This window comes from Diadema antillarum, unplaced genomic scaffold (assembly GCF_040938485.1).
Source record: "Diadema antillarum isolate AM-2024a unplaced genomic scaffold, OU_Dant_1.0 seq00001316_RagTag, whole genome shotgun sequence".
NCBI lineage: Eukaryota > Metazoa > Echinodermata > Echinoidea > Diadematoida > Diadematidae > Diadema > Diadema antillarum.
In genome coordinates this window covers 591066-610356 of record NW_027272088.1, presented here as the reverse complement: position 1 = coordinate 610356, position 19291 = coordinate 591066, and the positions used below count along the sequence as shown (strand labels likewise).

Below are 19291 nucleotides of genomic sequence, written 5' to 3'. Positions count from 1 at the left end.
AAGGGAAAAGCCTTGTTAATGACCCTGTCTATAGCGGCCACCTGGCTACAACAGCCACTTTTTTCATCTCCCTTGGGGTGGCTGCTATAGACAGGTTTGACTGTATTATATCGAGGTCTGGACTACAGACTACAGCGAGCAGGGTGCAAGCAGACTGTCTTCATTTCACTTCTCGATCGACATTTCTCTTGCATTGTGGGGGGATTTGTCACACTCCTAATTGGCTTGTCTGATGGGAAAAATAGATAGGTGAATGCCTTGAATGGATTGCACTAGAGGGAGGCAGGATGCATCTTATTCCTTTTGCAGCGCAGATAGAAATACTCTGTTTGATTTGTGCGAATGTTTCTGCAAACATCACCTCGCAGTACATGATCCCAGGACGCTCATTAGATTCTGGGAACGTGTTCTCCTGTTAGGGGTTTTACCATTCTGTCTGTCTGTCTGTCTGTCCGTCTTTCTCTTTCCTTTTCTGTGTTGTGAAGACTACCCTCTGCAGTCCTGCATTGTCCAATACAGTGCCTTATTTTTGGGAAGATTGAATAGCACACTCCAGGGAATGCATGTTTTTTTTTTTTTTTTTTTTTTGTGCAGCGCACTGTATAATATGCAGCGATGTCGGTGGTGGCAGCTTGTTGCTGTCTACAGGTACTGATGGAATCCCAACAGGATGATGCAAGCATCATATGGGGAGAAGCAGTCACATGCATTGTGACATGAGTGAATACAAAAAGCGTGACTTTAATGTTTTTGTAGTGCATTTGTGTGTGTTGATGAATGCAGTCTTCATGTGTGTGAATGAAGCATGACTTTAATGTTTTTTTAGTGCATTTGTGTGTGTTGATGAATGCAATCTACGTGTGTGTGAATGATATTCTATGGAAAGTGCTGCTGCTACTCTTTCATTTACAGGAGACCATCAGCCATTTTCTGTTTGTTTGTTTGTTTTTTTCTTTTTGTTTCTTTGTGCACTGACTGTCCATCTTTCTGTGCTGTGGTTTTTTTTTTGTTTTTTGTTTTTCATTTTTATGCCTCCGCCAACGAAGTGGCCGGAGGCATTATGTTTTCGGGACGTCCGTCCGTCCGTACGTACGTCCGTCCCGTTTTGTCTTTGTCGATATCTCAAGAACCGTGTGGTGGTTTTACATCAAACTTGGTATGAGGGTATATCCTGGGGGGATAATACTTTGTTTGGATTTAGGGTCACGGGGTCAAAGGTCAAAGGTCACAGGTTATTTTGTGAAAAAAAAGGTTGAAAATTCATGTTTTTCTCCATATCTCGCAAATGGTTCAAGGTATCTTCATGGAACTTAGTATATATGCTTGTTCCAATGGGCAGTGATTATCTAGGGAAGTTGGGGGTCATGGTTCGAAGGTCAGAGGGTCAAAGGTCAAGGTCAACTCCTCAAAATATCACTACTTTCCTTATATTTATGCAATGCCTGAAGGTTGTTGTTTTTTTTTTAACTTGATGTATACATGTATTACCCAATATATATTCTGTGGGAAGTTTCTTGCCAAAAGGTCAAAGGTCAAAAGGTCAAAGGTCAAGTGAAAGTGCTGAATTGCACTTTTTCCTCCATATCTCAAAAGTAACTCAATGTATCATCATGAAACTTACATATTTATGCATGTTCAACCTAACAGTGATTCTCTTTGGAACTGTGAGGTCAAAGGTCAAAGGCCAGGTTTAGATAATGCTATTTTCCCATTTGATACTGAAATTATACTTTTTCTCAATACCTTGAAAATTACTCAATGCATAAACTTATAAAAGGGTCAAAAGTCAAGTAAAAATCATCAGTTCCCCAAATACCTGCACTCTGACATTTTAATCATTCATCCAATTGAACCGAGTTCTAGGAAAGTGAACATTCAGCACATTTGTGTCAAACCTGTCATTTTAATATTTTGCCAATTGTGTGAAACTGTCATCACTCATTGTCAAGACATTGTACTATAGACCTATTAGGAGAACCATGCATTATGGCGGAGGCATATCAGTCGCCGTAGCGATATATCTAGTTTGCTTCTATGGTTTCTCCAGAGACCATCTTGACCTGTTAAAAGCTATATGTATGTGATAATTACATTCAGATGGTGGATGATGTTTTACAACATGTTTGAGAGTTTGATGTTGAGAGGGTGAATGTGCAGGAAGATTCTTGAACGTATGTAGCTCTTTGAAGTGTTGATATTCCTCATTGTAAGGTAAATATTCGTTTTGTTGTTTTGTTGTTTTATTGTTTTAAAGTACTTATGACTCTGAGCATTGTCTTCTCTGTTTAAAAGGGGTATCATATTTTCATTCATTTTTAACAGTTTTTAAATTTTCATTCCATTTTGACTAGCAAGCAAGGACAAATAGTTAATTTCATGTGGAGAGACAACTGCTGCTCAAATTGATATTTATGAATTTTGATGAAACCATCAGAATAAGCTGGATTACTAATTTATTTAAACACACAGATTTTTTTTTTCTTTAGAGGATTTTATTAGTTAAAAGCTTTTCCATCCATCTATAAATACTCAGTTTTTTTTATTTCATAAAGGTCAGTTATAGGGTAAGTGTTGGTGCTAATGTATCTCAACACTAGCACCAGCGATAATCCCAAACTTGAAATCAGTCGGTGTAAGGCTAAGCAGGTTGACCCCCAAATTATAGTGTAGTTCCAGTAGCTGGTGTTGGGTCTGGTGTTGAATGTCATCTACACCACAGATGCTCCACTGTTCTTCGTTGGTGATTTACACACTTTTTTCCCCATTTGGCTAACACTAACCCCTAGGATTTATCAAATATGTGATTTCAAGCTTGGTGTTGCTGTTAGTATTGCTATACATACATCTTACATGTTTGTTAATTAAAGTTATGCCTGTATTTGAATTTTCTATTAAACTGCTGACTTTAGAGACTATTAACATTAATGACGATATTATTTTCAATTTTAATGCTTGCTTTAGACACAGTCAGAAATGAGGGAAATGCTGGTTTTTTTTTTCATTCAAAGTCAAATGTTTTCTCCTTGTGTTTGGGAGTTTGGAGTGGGAAACTAAAGCAAGGAACACAGAGTGGCCGGACAGTCTTGGAAATGGGTCAAGTTGTGGTTCAATGAATATAATATTCCCTGTGCTATCGTTCCCTCAGGCCACCTTGGCTTTGGAGAGTGGAGAGAGAGAGAGAACGAACGAACGAGTGGATGGAGAGAAGAGGAAACAAACAGAGAGGGGCAGGAGTAGCAGTGTGAGAGGAGAGAGAGAGAGGGAGAGAGAGAGTGGAGGGGGGGGGGGGGGGCTAGCAGAGAGGGAGAGAATATGTGTGTGTGTCTGTGTGTTGAGGGAAGGAATGAAAATTGGATGATTAAAACCTGCTCTGAGGTTCCCACACTTCCAATGCATTTATTCAGCAGCACACTCCAGAGAGTCGGGTTTCAAGCACCCCTACAGGTCGCAATGGTCATGACCGAGTTTTCCACAGCCTCCCTTTCCAAACAGACAGCTACATTTTATACTGAAGGGGTTGCTCTCAAGTCGTTTTTTTGTGGAGGGACTTATTAAAGAAGGTAATGACCTGCAACATTATTTTTCCCTCTTCAGTTGGCGTCTAGAATTGATCTTCTGTCTCGACATTCCTTAAGGGTGTCAAAAATGTCACAGTGCCTCTTTGGCTAGTATCGTATGACAATAATGTTAGTCCTAAAGGGTGCTGATGAAAGTGACAGTTAATTAAAGCCAACTACAACAAGGATTTTTAAACATTTTCGTACCAGTGCAGACTTTTACAGTTACAAATCAGAAACAAAAGAACACGGAAGAGAGCAGCAGATTTGTGGAAGGATCCAAACGTGTCGTGGGGACTTTTTTTTGGCTTTGAAAATAATGCTGTCAATGAACAGAAATTCTTCACAGGTTGTTAAAGGTTCTTTTGAACCCTTGATAATCAGAACCCTTGATAATCAGAATTAGAATGACGATAAGCCAGCAAGAACGAGTGTATACAGTTCAACCATCCCATGTGTGATAACTAGCTGAGGCTGTTCTTGTGGATCTGGAGTACCATAGGTGTTAACTTTTGAGAGAGGATCTTTTTATCTGCCTGGATGAACACTTACCTTTCTTGCATTCATTAATAATGCCATAGACACATGTCATGACATGAAAAGTGTGATTGGAAAATCGGTGAAACCTCATTTTTAAACATTTTAACGAAAGTCCATTGGGAGATAGAGCCAAACCAGTGATACCCAACTTGTTTACATATTGAAGTTGTAATTATTGTATAAAGCTGTCATTTTTGTGTACAGATATTTTTCGCGAATGAGGAGGTCCAGACATTTTCGCAAGATGTTGTTTTTCGTGAACACGGAAGCTGCCATAAGTGCACTATTTCACCAGCACATAGGCGTGTTGTTAAATTCGCAGTCCAATAGTGATTCACGAAATTTAAACACTCAGTAAAAGTTATCCGATGTCTTGTATCATTTTCTTTGTGTGTTTTTTTAAGCAGCTTTAATCTCAAATATCTCAAGTTAACATAAATGGAGTTAAATCATTTTACAATCAAACTCTTAACATACTGTGTAGTTCATAAGTCGAATCAATGGAGGTTAGAATGTCACTTTATGCTCTTGGCTGGATGAAAGCCTTTCCAATGCTTATGCACAAATTTACATATTCACAAATTTACTACGAATTTACCAACTTCCTTATGACTTCAAATCGTAGATATCCTATCTTTAGATGGGTGAGCAATGATCCATTCAGTTCGCCTGCTGTATTGCAACACTTTGTATCCAGTTTGAAGATGTTTTTTGTTGCTATGTCAGGCAAGCATCAAACAAGCTCTCCATTTGTCGTGAACACTGAACAATGTTTGTCTTGTCCGAACCAGCAGGATGTAATCACTGAATTTGTTCATTACAAACTTGGTATCAATTCTTTATCTATATATGTCTGAGAAATTTGATCTTAGAATGTCATGAAAATACCACTCAAAAAGTTGTTTTTTAATCAACTTACTGTCTATTGATGAAGTCAAATGTTTTGTCAAAAATGATTATTCCTTTTTCTCCTTTTATTGGCGGTATCTTTGAGTTTATGAGATGTTTGACAGTCAACTTTAATATGTGAGAAGCGTTACATGTGCAATTGAAGTCAGTGAATCATGATACTCATTTATTTGTTATATATCTATTACAAATACTGATACAAATACAAATTGAAGGAGAAACTTTTCTATTTGACCAGGAGCATACAAAGTAAAGCAGAAATGAAGATAGAAATAAAGGAAAGCAACAAATGTGGCTCCCTGATTTCTGTTGATTATAGTGAAGAAAATGCAGGCATCCCTTGACGTGATCCTTTTATTGCTCCCATTTTCATCTAACAATGTTTTATCCTTCCCCCTTTTACTACAGCTCTCAAAAATGTCTGTCACTCTAAAACTTATGGCTGCAATGTATCTCCCACTTCATTTTTGCATAACAATGTATGTAATGATGAGTGCAAAACAGGGGCTTCTTTCTGTACAGTGTAGGTGCTGCCGATGATGATTGATCAAATTGTTACCAGTCTCAGTGTGATTGTTTTTCCCCCCACAATCTTTTTTTTTTTTGCTTTTGTTTTTCCGTGGAAAATAATTTATTTCTAATTGACATGTAATTGACATAACAAAAATCACTGTGTAATAAAGACCTTGACATTGTAAAGTAGTGAATTATAAGAAGAGAGCTCTGCTTTGATTTTCCTCCTTATCTCCGCACCTCGCTCCTCTCAGCAGTTCACGAGATTGATTTAATCTGTTTCCAATAAATATTTATGGGGTTATCTGTCTGACATTTCGTCCCTCGCTTATTGATGGCACCCCACACGAGATTCGGAGCTTGAGACTGTTGGGTACTTGCGAGAAAAAAAGCAATTAGAATGATCGATGTGAACAATTCAGACATATAGTTTTGGTAAAGACCTCCCCCAGTTTACAATGGATTAATCCACTCTGTCACTACCCAGTGCATCAAATAACATGTAATAGGGGTCCAACACGTCCAGTTGTAGGGGGAGGCACAACATTCTTCAAAGCAAAGTCAAAGCAGTGTGGTTTGTCAAAAAGTATGAAATTATATCAGTTTAAGAGAATTCTACAGAGAATTCTACAGAGAATTCTACAGAGAATTGAATAAAATGAAGTGAATTCTCTGTTTTATAGATCACAAGTGCAATGCAATGTCAGCATGTGTGGTGTAATAGCTACAGTATACAACCTGTAGATAAGAATACCCCTGAACTTTGTTGTGTGGGATATCTTTTATGCTGCATGAAGTGGATAGCCAAATTATGCACTGACAGAGCCATCAGCACCTCTCGTAATTACCTACCACTAACGTGATTGACTCTGGATATTAGTTGGTATATTCCTGTCTCATAAAATGGAATGGACCAGAATCCAGTGCCTGGCTAGATTGACAAAATCTCTTGTACATGCTTGACTGGTGTTTGACCTATAGGAGTGGAAGTTTTGTCTCAGATTTTTTTTTTTCACCTTCCATAATGATGTCTACGGTTTCTTGTAAATTTCATGCGAGGGAGTCCCTTGAATGTTGCAATTGTGTGACAGGATTGAACTTGTAATTGACATCACCCTCAGCCCAACAATGCTTCCCCCCCCCCCCCACATTGGCAATGGAATGGTCTGCTTTTGTCATGTCTCTGTAAGGTTTGTTTTGCATGCTAGTAGTCCCTGAAAAACATGCATGCAAGGGTAGTTCTAACAATATGGAGGTGTGAACTTAACCCCCTTCTCTCTCTCTCTCTCTGCGTGATTGTGTGTGTCTGCATTTATCTGCGAATAGATAATTGTTGCTTTCCGCTCATCAAATGAGAGAAAGAGATAAAGCTTTTGCATTTTGAGAAGTCTGTGCATGGTCTCATTTTACAGATGCTGATTTCAAAGTTTCAATCCTCGCATCTGAATTCTTGCGAACCTGGGGTATGATTCTAGCATTGTGGTGAAAAGAGACCAATGAGTAGTTTCACTAAGCCCAGGTACGAGGATGAGCTTTACTTGCCCAACATGGAAGGCAGTTTGTTGGTCCAATTTTGGTTTGTACCTCATCTATCTCCATAGCCCTAAACATTTCCTTTTCCATTAACTTACCCCTATCCCAGCACCACAATCCATGTCCCCCTTTGATCACCCCCCCCCTTTTGATATTTCTCCAATTTGAAGATGGTTAAGGATGGATTTTTTATCAACCTTTCATTATCAGAAACACACTGAAAAAAAAAGCCAAAAAACACCAAACGCATCACTGATATGACTTCCTGTATGTTGTATGTAAGGTATTGACTTCTTTTTTTTTTTCATCTGAAAGATGTTCAGGATAGAGTATCTAGCCCAGGTAATGTGAATATATCTGTTTTGTGTCGGTCTTTTTTTGTGTGTGTGTTTCGTTTTGACTTTTGATAGTTATCTCATCAAGTGATGTTTGCAGATGGGAATATCGTTTACATTAACAGACATCTCTTTTAACTTGGGAGTTTTGAGAGGACATGGAGCATTTGAAGTCTTTTTTCATAGCGATGGGTGCGTGTCCTCACTCCTCTTAGAAGCAAGAAACGAAGTTTTTAATCGTGGGTGGCCTGCTCCACTTTGTGACAAGTCCCCAGAATAATAGAAGAGGCAATGGTGTAAAGTTTCACCGTACGTCGACCGGCACCGCCAGCAAACTGTGGCTGTGGCCACAGCTGAGAGAAAAAACATCCCTGCAACATCACCACATAGAAAACAACAAAGTAAAAAAATGGAGTAATAAAAATATGAGGGAAAAAAGAGAGGAGAATTAGTAGTAGTTAGAAAGAGTGGAGGGGGGGGGGGGGGGAGGGATGGAGGGAGGTCTGGTAGAGACCGAGCTTTTCTTTCTGGCCCCCGTGATCCGTTGTGGTTTCATGCACCCTGGGAGTTTTGTCTCGCAGCCGGCGTTACTCCGTGTCACGCCGGGCTGCCGCTCCGGTTCTTTGAACTCGGCCAGAGTGCAAGCGCCGGACGTTCATTCCTCGGCCGGTGGAGGAACCCGGGGATGCGGCGGACATGTCGGTTCACTGTTCTCTGACGGGGAGTCAACGCACCGTCCGCGGAGATCCTTGCACTCTCATCAGCTCACTCCTCTCTTTCTCGCTCCTTCTCTCTTCCCCGAGCCTTTCTCTCGCTCCCTCTATCACATTTTATGGGGAGCAGAAGTGTTTAAGGTGATTAATGCTGGAGGCACAGATGTATACATCTCTCCCGTCACAACAGGATTTATTGCCCGTACACTTCCTCTGCCCGTATATATGCCTGCAGATATTTTTCCTGCCTGTATTGTTCCAGAATTTTTAAAGGCTTCCGCCCCTCCGTGCAAGGCCATTCACAGATTGGCAGCCGCAGAGTTTAGCTTCCCATCATCAATTTTGTCAGAGTTGTTGAGAATTTTTTCATGCTGGGGTTCTAAATTTTTGATTGCATGCTTTATGACATGAGAAATATAATGCACTATAATACTTTAAGGAGTCCCCCTCCACGTACACACACACGTGTACACATTTGTATATGCAAATAGAAATTGTCCTGGAACTGTTCACTTATGCCATAAGTGATGAATTGATATGCCTTAGATTCTGACATTTAATGTAATGTATTTGTCTTCTAAACTATTATCTGTCATAATTCAAGGGAAATCATAGAAATAAAGTGTCATATATGATACATTTTTTTTCCACATGTGCAAGTGTCTGTGGCTACAAAGAAAATCTCTAAAAAGACTGCAAGATAAGTGCCCCAATGGATTTCAGCTGGGATAAGTGATTGATTGTATCCAGCCCAGATATTTTTTTCCCAGATCATTAAAAAAAGTTAAACAGAACAGCTAGACATGTAGTTTTGCTTTGTTGTTTAAAGAGAAAGTTATCACAGAGAGTGCACTGTTTGTTTGTTTGTTTGAAGAAGTAAAAAAGTTTTAGAAATTGACAGTCAAAATGATAAAAAACACTAATGTAATGGAAGATCCAAAATTAATCCCCTACAAAAAAAAAAAAACAAACAGAAAAAAACAAACAGAATTTTGATATCCTTCAAATTGAAAAAGAAAAAAAAACTTCAGTGGGATGAAGGAGACAAAAAAATTCAATGAAAACCTACAAAAAATAGGGATTAAAATCTCCTCCAAGATTGTTGTAGTGAGTGGTCATGCTTGAACCCAGAACCTGTCTGAAATAAGATAAGGGTACCAACTCATAAACTACTGGCCCGTGAATTGCCTGTCATTCAAGGGAGGTGCAGGTGACGTCATTGGAACTGTTATTCACTTGATATGCACATGTGTATCAGTGGGTTGTAAATGATTTCTGAAATCCTGAAAGACAGTGCTTTCATTACGATTGGAAAATGGGTGAGTTTACTGTATGTGCAAAACCAGACATTTTTGCTCGCATGAAACTTTCGTAAATTTTGCAAAGAGCCAAGATTCGGAAAAGTATAACGTGAAAAAAAAAAGTGAGTTTATCGTAAAACAGAAATTTTTGCATTCTTGAAACTTTTGTGAATTTTGCAAAGAGCCAAGATTCGCAAAAGTATAAAAATGTGCGCAAAAGTATTTGTTTACACAGTGTATTAAATGCAAGCGGCAATTTGCAGAAACTTCATGGGGCGCATATTTCTGTTTTTGAACAGTTTAGTCCCTTTAAAAGAGATATTCAAGCTATGCACTGAGAAGAAAGAAGTTGGCGTGATGACTTTAAAATGGTCCCGATACCATCTGCCCTGGCAGTTTTGCGGTGGCAAAGTTTGGAGACCTACACACTTGACATGCATGTCTGTTCATTCACTTAGCGGTAGTTGTATGAATCTCTTTCAAGTAAAGTTCACTGACCTCAGTTTCTTCCTCCCACCGCCCCCCCTCTCCCCCCCCCCCCCGACCCCCGACACCACTACATTCCTATAGTTGGAGCTTTAATGTGAATTGTCATGCATTGTTTGAAATTCTGTCATAGTCTCCTAGTCTCCCTAAATGGGAATTTCAATTCAACTTAACTTAAATTGAACTTAACGATACTTTAACAAAAAGTGTGACAAAGAGGGAAAATAATACAAAGAGAAAAATGCTAGAGTTACATTCTTTTGTGCCTTGAATGTACTAACATTGTGCAAAAGATTTCTGTGTCTGTCACTGAAATAGTGCCCCTTGCTTTGAGAAAGGTTTCTCATAAACATTGTTTTCCATCGTCTCCAGTGTGTGATATTGGCAAAAATCGAGATGCACTAACGCCTCACATTTACTGTATCAGTCAGGATTTTCAAACATAGTTTTTGTCACATGGCACGCCTTTTGTGAAATTCCACGCGCAGTATATTAAACATCTGTGATGAGGTGCGTGTCTCCCCTGAACCAGGGGGGGGGGGGGGGGGGGGGGGGGGGGGGGGGGGGGGGGGAATGGGATGTGTGGACATGAAGTGATCACCGGCGTTTATTGTGACAGGGCCAATTTGTCAGGGTAATTATGATGGGTTAAGCAGGTCAGTGGGTGGCAGAATAACAGCTGCTCTGCTTCAGAAAGATCTTACGTGCCCGTTGGATACTCCGCCGCTTGAAGTGGCACTCACCACCCCTCCGACAGCAAATGGAACATCCTGAGGAAGAAGAAGAACAATTATAGTAACATCAAGAGAAGAATCACAAGTTTTTGTATTGCCTAGTCTCAGTACCTAGTCTGTGGTTTCTATCTTGTTTGTGTAGACAGGCAGTCTATCTCACATTGCTGTCGGGATTAGCTATCATTGTTACTAACATTATTGTTTAACATATCATGCTAATACAATTTGGGACATGAGCCTGGGGAAACAGACTATTCATTTTCCAATCTCTGATGTCCAGAATGCAGCATGTGTGTGTGTGTGTTCACATGTCACCTATGAGCTGTCTGCTGCTGTGAGATGTTTTGTTGTTGTATTTTCGTCCTCCATTGGGTATCTGTTATCCAGTTGGATGGCTAAGATATATCAGACCTGATTTTGAGTTGTTGTTGTTGTTGTTGTTGTTAGGCTTGTTTGCTTTCTATCATTTCACGGATAGATAGGGGGTTCTTAGGAGAGTGCAGCGCAGAGCCCTCTAGAGTTGCGAATATGCTTCAGACATTGAATATCAGTGTCAACCTCTGACTTGCTGTTGCTCTTTCCCATGAAAGATGCTGATTTCTTCAAGCTGAATTGTTTCAGTGTATATGACTGCCTATTCGTAAAAACATATATCATATAAAATAAAATGTAGCAGCATTTTCTCTTTTTTTTTTGGGGGGGGGGATGGAGGAAAAAAAAATATTGTGAGCTGATTTTTGCAGACCTGTAACTTCATAACCAAGGACAGGAATTAAAACAGACTTCAAAGCTTGTACCAAGATCTTAATCCCCCGTCACTATTATTCATACAAATGTGTGTATTTATTTTATAAATTTATCATTTTATTTATGTATTTGTTTTTCAATTTTTTTTTTGTTTCTTTGTTATAATCAGCATTATTGTTATTAGTAAATATTCTTTGTCTGTTCTTGTTTTTATTGCAATTATAATCATCATTGCAATTATTATGGTTATCATTATACCACTTATTGTAGGTCCTAGCTGCTGGCTTATTTGTGTCCTTGGTTAATCTGCATGTTGTAACCATGAGAAACAAAATTGGCTTAAACTGTTGTAACCATCCGAAACAAAATCGGCTTAAACTGTTGTAACCATCCATTGTAAACAGATACATGTGCACATATACATGAAGCAAATTAACAGAATATTCATACGCAGGGTATATTATAATTCGCAGTTTTACAGTAATATTTATTCAGTATGTATTGAATAATACCATAATGATGTTCAATGGTACTTTTCTGCACAGGGTGTTAAGCGAATGAGGAACAAAATTTACATGAAACAGGGAAGTGTGTGTCATAATCTTTTTTTTTTTCTTCCTGCTGTTCAGCAAATTACCTGACTGTGTCAGTATTGTAGAATATGTTTGCCTTGCAAATTTTCATCAAATGTTGGTATATGGCTATTTCTGTTTGGTCCATTTATCCGGCCCATCTTGAAAAGGAAAGAAAGGAAGTAAAAAGTTCAGTTGATTCTCTATAAAGTATTTATGCTTATCATTTTAGGCTTATTCATGACCAGTGGTAAATATACAGCATGGTTTTATAGGATTGCTAACAAGACACTTGAATTCAGAAATGCGTACATGATATATTAACATTTGCACAGCAGACTACTGTAGTATATGGTGTATTTGGGTTTTCACATACTACCATAACTTGGTCTTGCGCACATCTAATTGCAATATGATATTCCACATAGTACTAGTAGGGAACAGATGATATGGAAACCCAAAGCAAAACAAAAACTGCTGATATTTGTACTCCTGTAGAATGCAGTAATTCACTCATTTCAGCATGAAATATTAACTTGACACTTCTTCTTTACAGTACTCCTCAGTATTCAATATCACATCATTGCATAATATATTATGCACTAATACCAGAAGACTTAAATCATATTGTAATGGTGCCATGCCAGGGGTCTATAGAGAGTCATGTATACATATTTGTATATTAAAAAAAAAATAATAATTTCTTTATTACTTTACCCCATATTTAATTGTGCTGTTCCATAGATGCTTGTAGATGAGACTCATTAACTAACCCAGGATGGTAAACAAAAACAAAAACAAAATAAGGCCTTCACAATTCTGTGAGTACTGTTCATTATTGATATTTTACCTTCTATTGATTTCTATTTTGTATCTTGGTTACAATTAAATAAATAAAAAAAATCTTGACACTAGTGACTTGGGGTATCATGTGTCTGTATTAGAGAAAGATATACTACAACAGGAAAGAATTTATACTGGTAATTTCTTCATTTTTTTTTTTTGGTTTTCATTTTATTTAGCGTATTCATGTTTATTGTATTTCATTTTCATGCTGCTTGAATGCAATGTTTTGATATATTCTTTGGCTGTGTCTAAGTTGCTCTATTTTTGTTCGCTTGTTTTATTTTGCATGGTTATATAGTTCATGTTTTTTGTTTTATCATGTAAAATGGCAATGTTGGACATTGTTGCAAAACAGGCCACCTAAGCTTTTAGGTGAGAAGAGTGGATTTGAAGGTCAAAGGTAACGTTTTGGTCCCAGTTTTGAGGAGCGATGATCACATCTGTATACCAGTGATGCCTAACCCAGGGTGCTGAATGTATACTTTACAACATTCAGGCTTTGTACTACGCCTCATTTAACACCTTTTTACCTGGAGGTCATGGCAGGTTCAGATGGTTACAGGCTTATCCACATTTAATTGGCAAAAAGATGAAATGACAAATCCATCCCTCCCTCTGTAACAAATACAAAATACAAAAAAAAAAAAGGTTCAACTGATCAGATGGTTGGTGATTTACATGATTAACACCTAAATGTAATTTGTATGCATTCAAAAATTTAACATCATGCCAGATGTATTAAAGAAGATGAAATTTTCTCAGTGTTCCAAATATGAATAGTGAACCAAAACTGACTACTGTCTAGGAAGCGGCACATAAACATTGCCATGGAGGCATTGTGAAGTTTTAGTAAATTATTGCTGTTGCCATGGCTACAGGATCATGCCCATTCAAGAGTGCACCATCTCTAGGCCATGTGAGTTGGTCTCATGAGAAAATAGGCAAAATGTAGCACATAATAGTAACATTTCCCTCCGTACAGTCCTTTTTTTTTAACCAATGTAGTTGCAAGTGTTTACATATCCAAAGGTACAGTATCAAAGCATAGTTGATAATTAGATTTTTTTTTTTTAATGCTGTGACTCCAAAAGTCAAGCTAAATTTACAAGTTTTCACCAGTATTCCTGATTACTGCTACACCTTCTATTACCTATGCTGCAAATGCATCAATACATCGCTTGTGGAAGCTTGAAAATATTTCACGGTCAGCCATTGCCTTTTGTAGCACAATCAGAAATGATCAATTATGCTATGTACCCATATGGGTTCACTAACGAGCATGAGAATGCATGCCTTCTTTCATATCTCTTTTTTTTTTCTTTTTGCAAGTCACAAATTCCTTTCTAGGATAGACCAGTTGTATATTGAGATAAGTTAGATCTGATGCTTCAACCAAGCGAGTATTACATCAGGGGGGCATTTCATGGAGCATTTTGTCCGACAAAGTTGTCGGACAAATTTGCCCTCAGCCAATCAAATGCAAGGGTTTCAGTAGCATGTAACAGTTCGTCAGAAATATATCCGACCAAATTGCTTTATGAAATGCCCCACAGGTGTCTTCATTTCTCACTCCCTTCCTTCATTTTTCCGCTGTCTCACATCAGACACAGAAGGCGTGCCCATCAAGAAGTTGGAGCAGTTTGCGGACAAGTCCTCCGAGATGGCGTTTGGAAAAGCCGACAAGGGACCATACCAGAGCTTCAGGTACTAATGAGAAATTCCATTCCAGCAGAGTGAAGAATGAACAATATACAATGAACTCCCGTCATAACGAACATGGTTTGAACAAAATTGTGGTTACAACAGAGTAAGAATTCAAGTCCTGACATTGTCATCGATATATCTTCATGTACTTTATTGTGCTGCAATAACAAAATTTTGATATAATGAAAAAAAAAATGCTGATCCTGAGGTCTTTGCTATATAATTGACAGATTCAGTGAAAGTGAATGAGTAATGAAAGAACACTGGACACACTGCGTAGTCATGTGATCATGGTTATCCAATCACTGACCTGCTTCTTGTATGACTTACTCGAATTATGAGAGCAAAGTGATTTTTATTTTTTTTTTAATGATTGTGCAGTGTACTGGTATGTCTAAACCAAGTGCTCCAAAGCTGCCAAGTTCCCCTCATTCTACCAGAGGCTTCCACAAACTTCCAATATTTCTTTATGTCAGGACACTAGAATACACTAATCTCCCTGTCTTGGGAACCATTTTTGGACCATTGAATTGCGTGCTACACACAGATATCTCCCTGATGATTGCTTTTTGGAATCTTCTTGATTTGGATGGGTAAATGTTGGCAGCCCTATGGTAAATGTCTACAACATTATGTGACCTCTTCGCAGGGAATCTCTGGTGAAGTCCATGGTGGTTCTCAGCAAGATCAGCACGGCCATGCAGGAGGGAGAGTACGACGCCAACCTCCCTCAGGATAAGGTAGCAATCTGAGGCAGGGCTAAGTTTAGAGCCCATTCATCTCTTAGCAACCTCCACATCCCCACTCCCCCCTTGGAAAAATAAGTAGTGAAATAATAATTGTGAACAATTTCAAAAATCCAGCAAAAATTGAAAGAAAAAAAATCAGTATTAGACAACATATATCTGAAGGCCCCCCCCCAAAAAAAAAAAAGAACAAATGCTAATGATTATAATAAAACCTTGAAGAAAATTGATCAATTAATATTATCAATATTAGGAACCATTCATTCCAGTCCTCTGTTATGTCCAAACAGCAAAAGAAAACAAACAAATAAACCCAAATGATAATTATGATGACATTTTTTTTTTAATCCGATCAAATTTGGCATTATCAATATTTGGAAAACATTCATTTCATATTTCCTCTTTCCAAAAAGAATAAAGGGTAAGATGATAGATAAGTAGATACTATGATGACATTGAAAGCTTTTTAAAAAAAATGTACCATTAGTCAAATTCGCAATGCCAAGTGAGTGACTGAATGAAGCCTGCCCTCTTTGTTTAATCAGATCCAAGCCCCCGTGGAGCGGCGTGCCGTCAAGGTCAAGTCAGAGATCTGCGACGCGGAGGGACTGGGCCACAAGCTGGAGGCCAAGGAAGGAGAGCTGAAGGAACTGAAGAGACAGCTAAAACAGAAAGTAAGAGTTTAGTGGGAGGAGGAGAAAGAAAAGGAGCAAGAGAGAGAGAGGTGGTAGCTGGTAGAACTGTGTAGGTAGGAACTGTGTAGGATTGGAAGAAAATGGGAGTGAGCTTGAGAAATTATTGAAATGGTACTATGTAGGTGACGATGGAAGGAGATGATCAGAAAGAAGAGGAAAAAGAAGAGGGGATTGCATGAGGAACTTTGCATGAAACTCAGGGGAATTCAGAACGACCTGGTTGGCCAAATGAGGTAACTTTGTTGGTCGAATGATTTAACTTGGTTTGTTGAATGACGTGAACTTGGCTGGTTGAATTAGTTAGCTTGGTTAAAGGGAATGTACAGTATTGGTGGAGATGAGGATTGGGCTTTTAACTTTTTGCGGGATATCAAGAAAACACTTGTGAAATAGTACAGAGCATACCATTCTAAGAGGAATTCAAAGTTTATTTGATAGAAATCGGTTTTGGAATGGCTGAGATATCCAACAAGAAAGTAAGACAAAGCAATTGTAATAAAAGGTGGTTCCTACCTTTTATCAGGATTGTTCTGTTTTCGGTACCTCAGCTATTTCAAAACCAATTTTTATCAAATAAATGTTGATTTCCACTTGGAATTACATGCGCTTTCATAGTTCATGAGAGGTTTCTCATTATCTCACCCAAAATTGTTAGAAACCTGAAGTTAGGTCTCAACCAAAACTATACAATACATTTAAATGAGGTAACTTGGTTAAATGATGTAACTTGATTGGTTATATGACTACGGTAACTTGGTTGTTGAATGAGGTAACTTGGTTGGTTGACTAAGGTTACTTGGTTAGTTCAGTGAAGTAAGTTGGTTGGTCGAATGAGGTAATATTATTTGGTTAAATGAGGTAGCTTGGTTTGTTCAATGAGGTAACTTGGTTGGTTGAATGAGGTAACTTCAACAGTCCCCATCTTGTTTCCCTCCTCCCTGTGTGCAGCAAGATGAGGTGAGCACCAGTCAAGTGAGACTGGGCCTGGTGGAGAAGAAGCTGGAGAATGCTACCAGGGATGCGGAAGACAAGACCAGAAAGGTGGAGCAGAAGCTGGCCTCCAGCCAGGAGGCCATGAAGAAGAAAGAGAAGTGAGCTGCTAGGATTTTTTTTTATTTTTATTTTTTCTGGATGGGGGAGGGGATGGTTATCTAACTACATGGAACTATTAATTTTACGTGTGTGACACCACATGTAGGTGAATGTGGAATTATTTAGTATGACTTGAAAACATTTGTCTTTGAATGTTGCTACTAAGAATTCATATATGTTTAGTGAATTTCAATAAGTATTTTAACAACCATTTAAGGCTGTATTGTTTGAAGTGATGCAGTTCCTGCATGTAGAGCTCCATGATTTCAAACAAAAGTCTAGTGAGTGTATATGATATATTTCCGTCATGAAAGCCAGCATTATCCATCTACCTCCTTGTCTGTTACCAAACATGTTTTCATATTCTCTACATTCATATAATTGCTATCACCACCTAAAATATCCTGAGAGATCATAATTGTCTTCATCTTTTGGTTGTTTGGAGTATTGGCTCCTTAAAAAAAAATAAGTAAATTTAAATAAAACTAAATATAAGAGAATTAACATCTTACAGAGTATTTTTTGACCCATTAACCCCCATTCCCCGTAATTCTCCATTCACACTTGTCCTCATCAACCCGATCCCCCTCCCCCTTTCCCCCCTTTCTGCCGGTATCCAGGGAGTTTGAGGCCACCCTGGACCACATGCAGGTTGACATCGATTCCCTGGAGCAGGAGAAGAGCGAGCTGAAGCAGCGGCTGACCCAGATCTCCAAGAAGACGCTCTTCGAGAGCGTCACCCGCACGTCGGCCCCCTCGGGCATCGCCGCTGTCGTCGCTGGAGCCTCCGGCCACGGTTCGTGCAAGCGTCACTATTGTCACTTTAGAAAGCAGAAGAGCGTTCGCTGCATAGGCATCATTCTGCATCAATGCCTCTTGTACCCCCAGTTGACAATCATACGGTGTGATGACGATACTTTAACATTCCAGTTTTCGACATTGAGTATTTCAGTATTCGGCTACTGTTCTCGAGACTGTTTAATTTGACAGCAGTGTGTTAATAGCAGGATGACAAGTCAAGCTGTGTTGAAACCACTGTCATGATTTGGACAGTTTCTTTCTTAGTTTACTGTCATCAGAATTAAACCCATCAAGATCTTTTTTTTTTCACTGATATTAAATAACACTTTTCTTTTAAATGCCATGTAGTTTATACTTTTTCCCATTTTTTTTCAAAATTCCATTTCAGTTTTGAGTAGACCTATGAAGTAAATATTTCTCTTCCCCCCCCCCCCCCCCCCATCCCTCTTCTGATATGTAGGATCCCCAACCAGTCCCACTGGAGGTGTTGGAGGAGCAGTCATGGTCAAGGACTCTCCCATGTTGCTGCAGCAGGTGAGATTTTTGACAGAATTTTTGGAGGGACAAAAGGCAGAGGAAAAATATCTACAGAACAATCCACTGAGAAGGATAACTTAGCAATGCCAAACAAAGTGATTCACAGAGCTGACCTCTATCTGATCTGCAAAGGCCAGTGTAGCAATCATTGTGTATACCTTATATGATAAAGATGTCCGGGTCTATTAATGTCCATGAGTCTATTAATGTCTTGCACTCTACTAGGCTTTACTATTTCTAGGTCAGAGAGAAAAATCTATACTTAATCAGAAATAACATGATCATACCATGCAATGTTAGCAGTTAGTATTTAAAAAAAAAAATCATGATAAACAAGGAATTTACCTACTTTCTGCAAACTAATTTTTTTCCCTTAAAAGTATATTAATATATATTTTTGATCTTTTATGTTGTCATATCCTTTTATGTTTTGCTCTTCTCCTTATATTTCTTATTTCTGAGGCAGCTTTGCCATCATTTGATGAAATCTTTAATTGTACCTAGCAACTGCATAAATATTGTATTCACACTTTGTTTCCCTCGTGTTAATGTTTTGTTGAGGGAGGGAAGAAATGATATCAGGTGACAGTGAAAAATTATGTGTCCTGATGTCCTGGCAAAACTCAGAAATAGTATGGTGTGTTCATTTAATGTCTCAGTTCCGCTTGTTCTCCCCTTTACAGCTGGATACACTCCGCCACGCCCTCCGTCACGTCAAGACAGAAAACAGCCGACTGAAGGCTCAGAAGATGAAGGTGAGATTACAGAATGCCTGACCTGTAGAGATGATTCATGATGTTTCTTGAGTTGAGAAAGAAAATGTAGGATTCATTGAAAAAAAAAAAAAGTTCAATAAAGCCAAAATTTATATTATGATCTAATCAGAGTATTATATTCCTGACTAGAATATATGCACAGAGAGTGCAATAC

At 38.5% G+C, this 19291-nt stretch overlaps 1 protein-coding gene across 1 annotated transcript in view; it reads left to right on the top strand.

The window, feature by feature from the left end:
• Nucleotides 1-19291, top strand: part of LOC139708176 (dynactin subunit 1-like) — a 56494-nt gene that overhangs the window by 33147 nt on the left and 4056 nt on the right. The window contains 7 exon segments of the mRNA XM_071620150.1: nucleotides 14391-14490; nucleotides 15140-15230; nucleotides 15782-15910; nucleotides 16880-17022; nucleotides 17644-17825; nucleotides 18285-18358; nucleotides 19045-19116. Coding sequence (XP_071476251.1) covers nucleotides 14391-14490; nucleotides 15140-15230; nucleotides 15782-15910; nucleotides 16880-17022; nucleotides 17644-17825; nucleotides 18285-18358; nucleotides 19045-19116 — 791 coding nt within the window.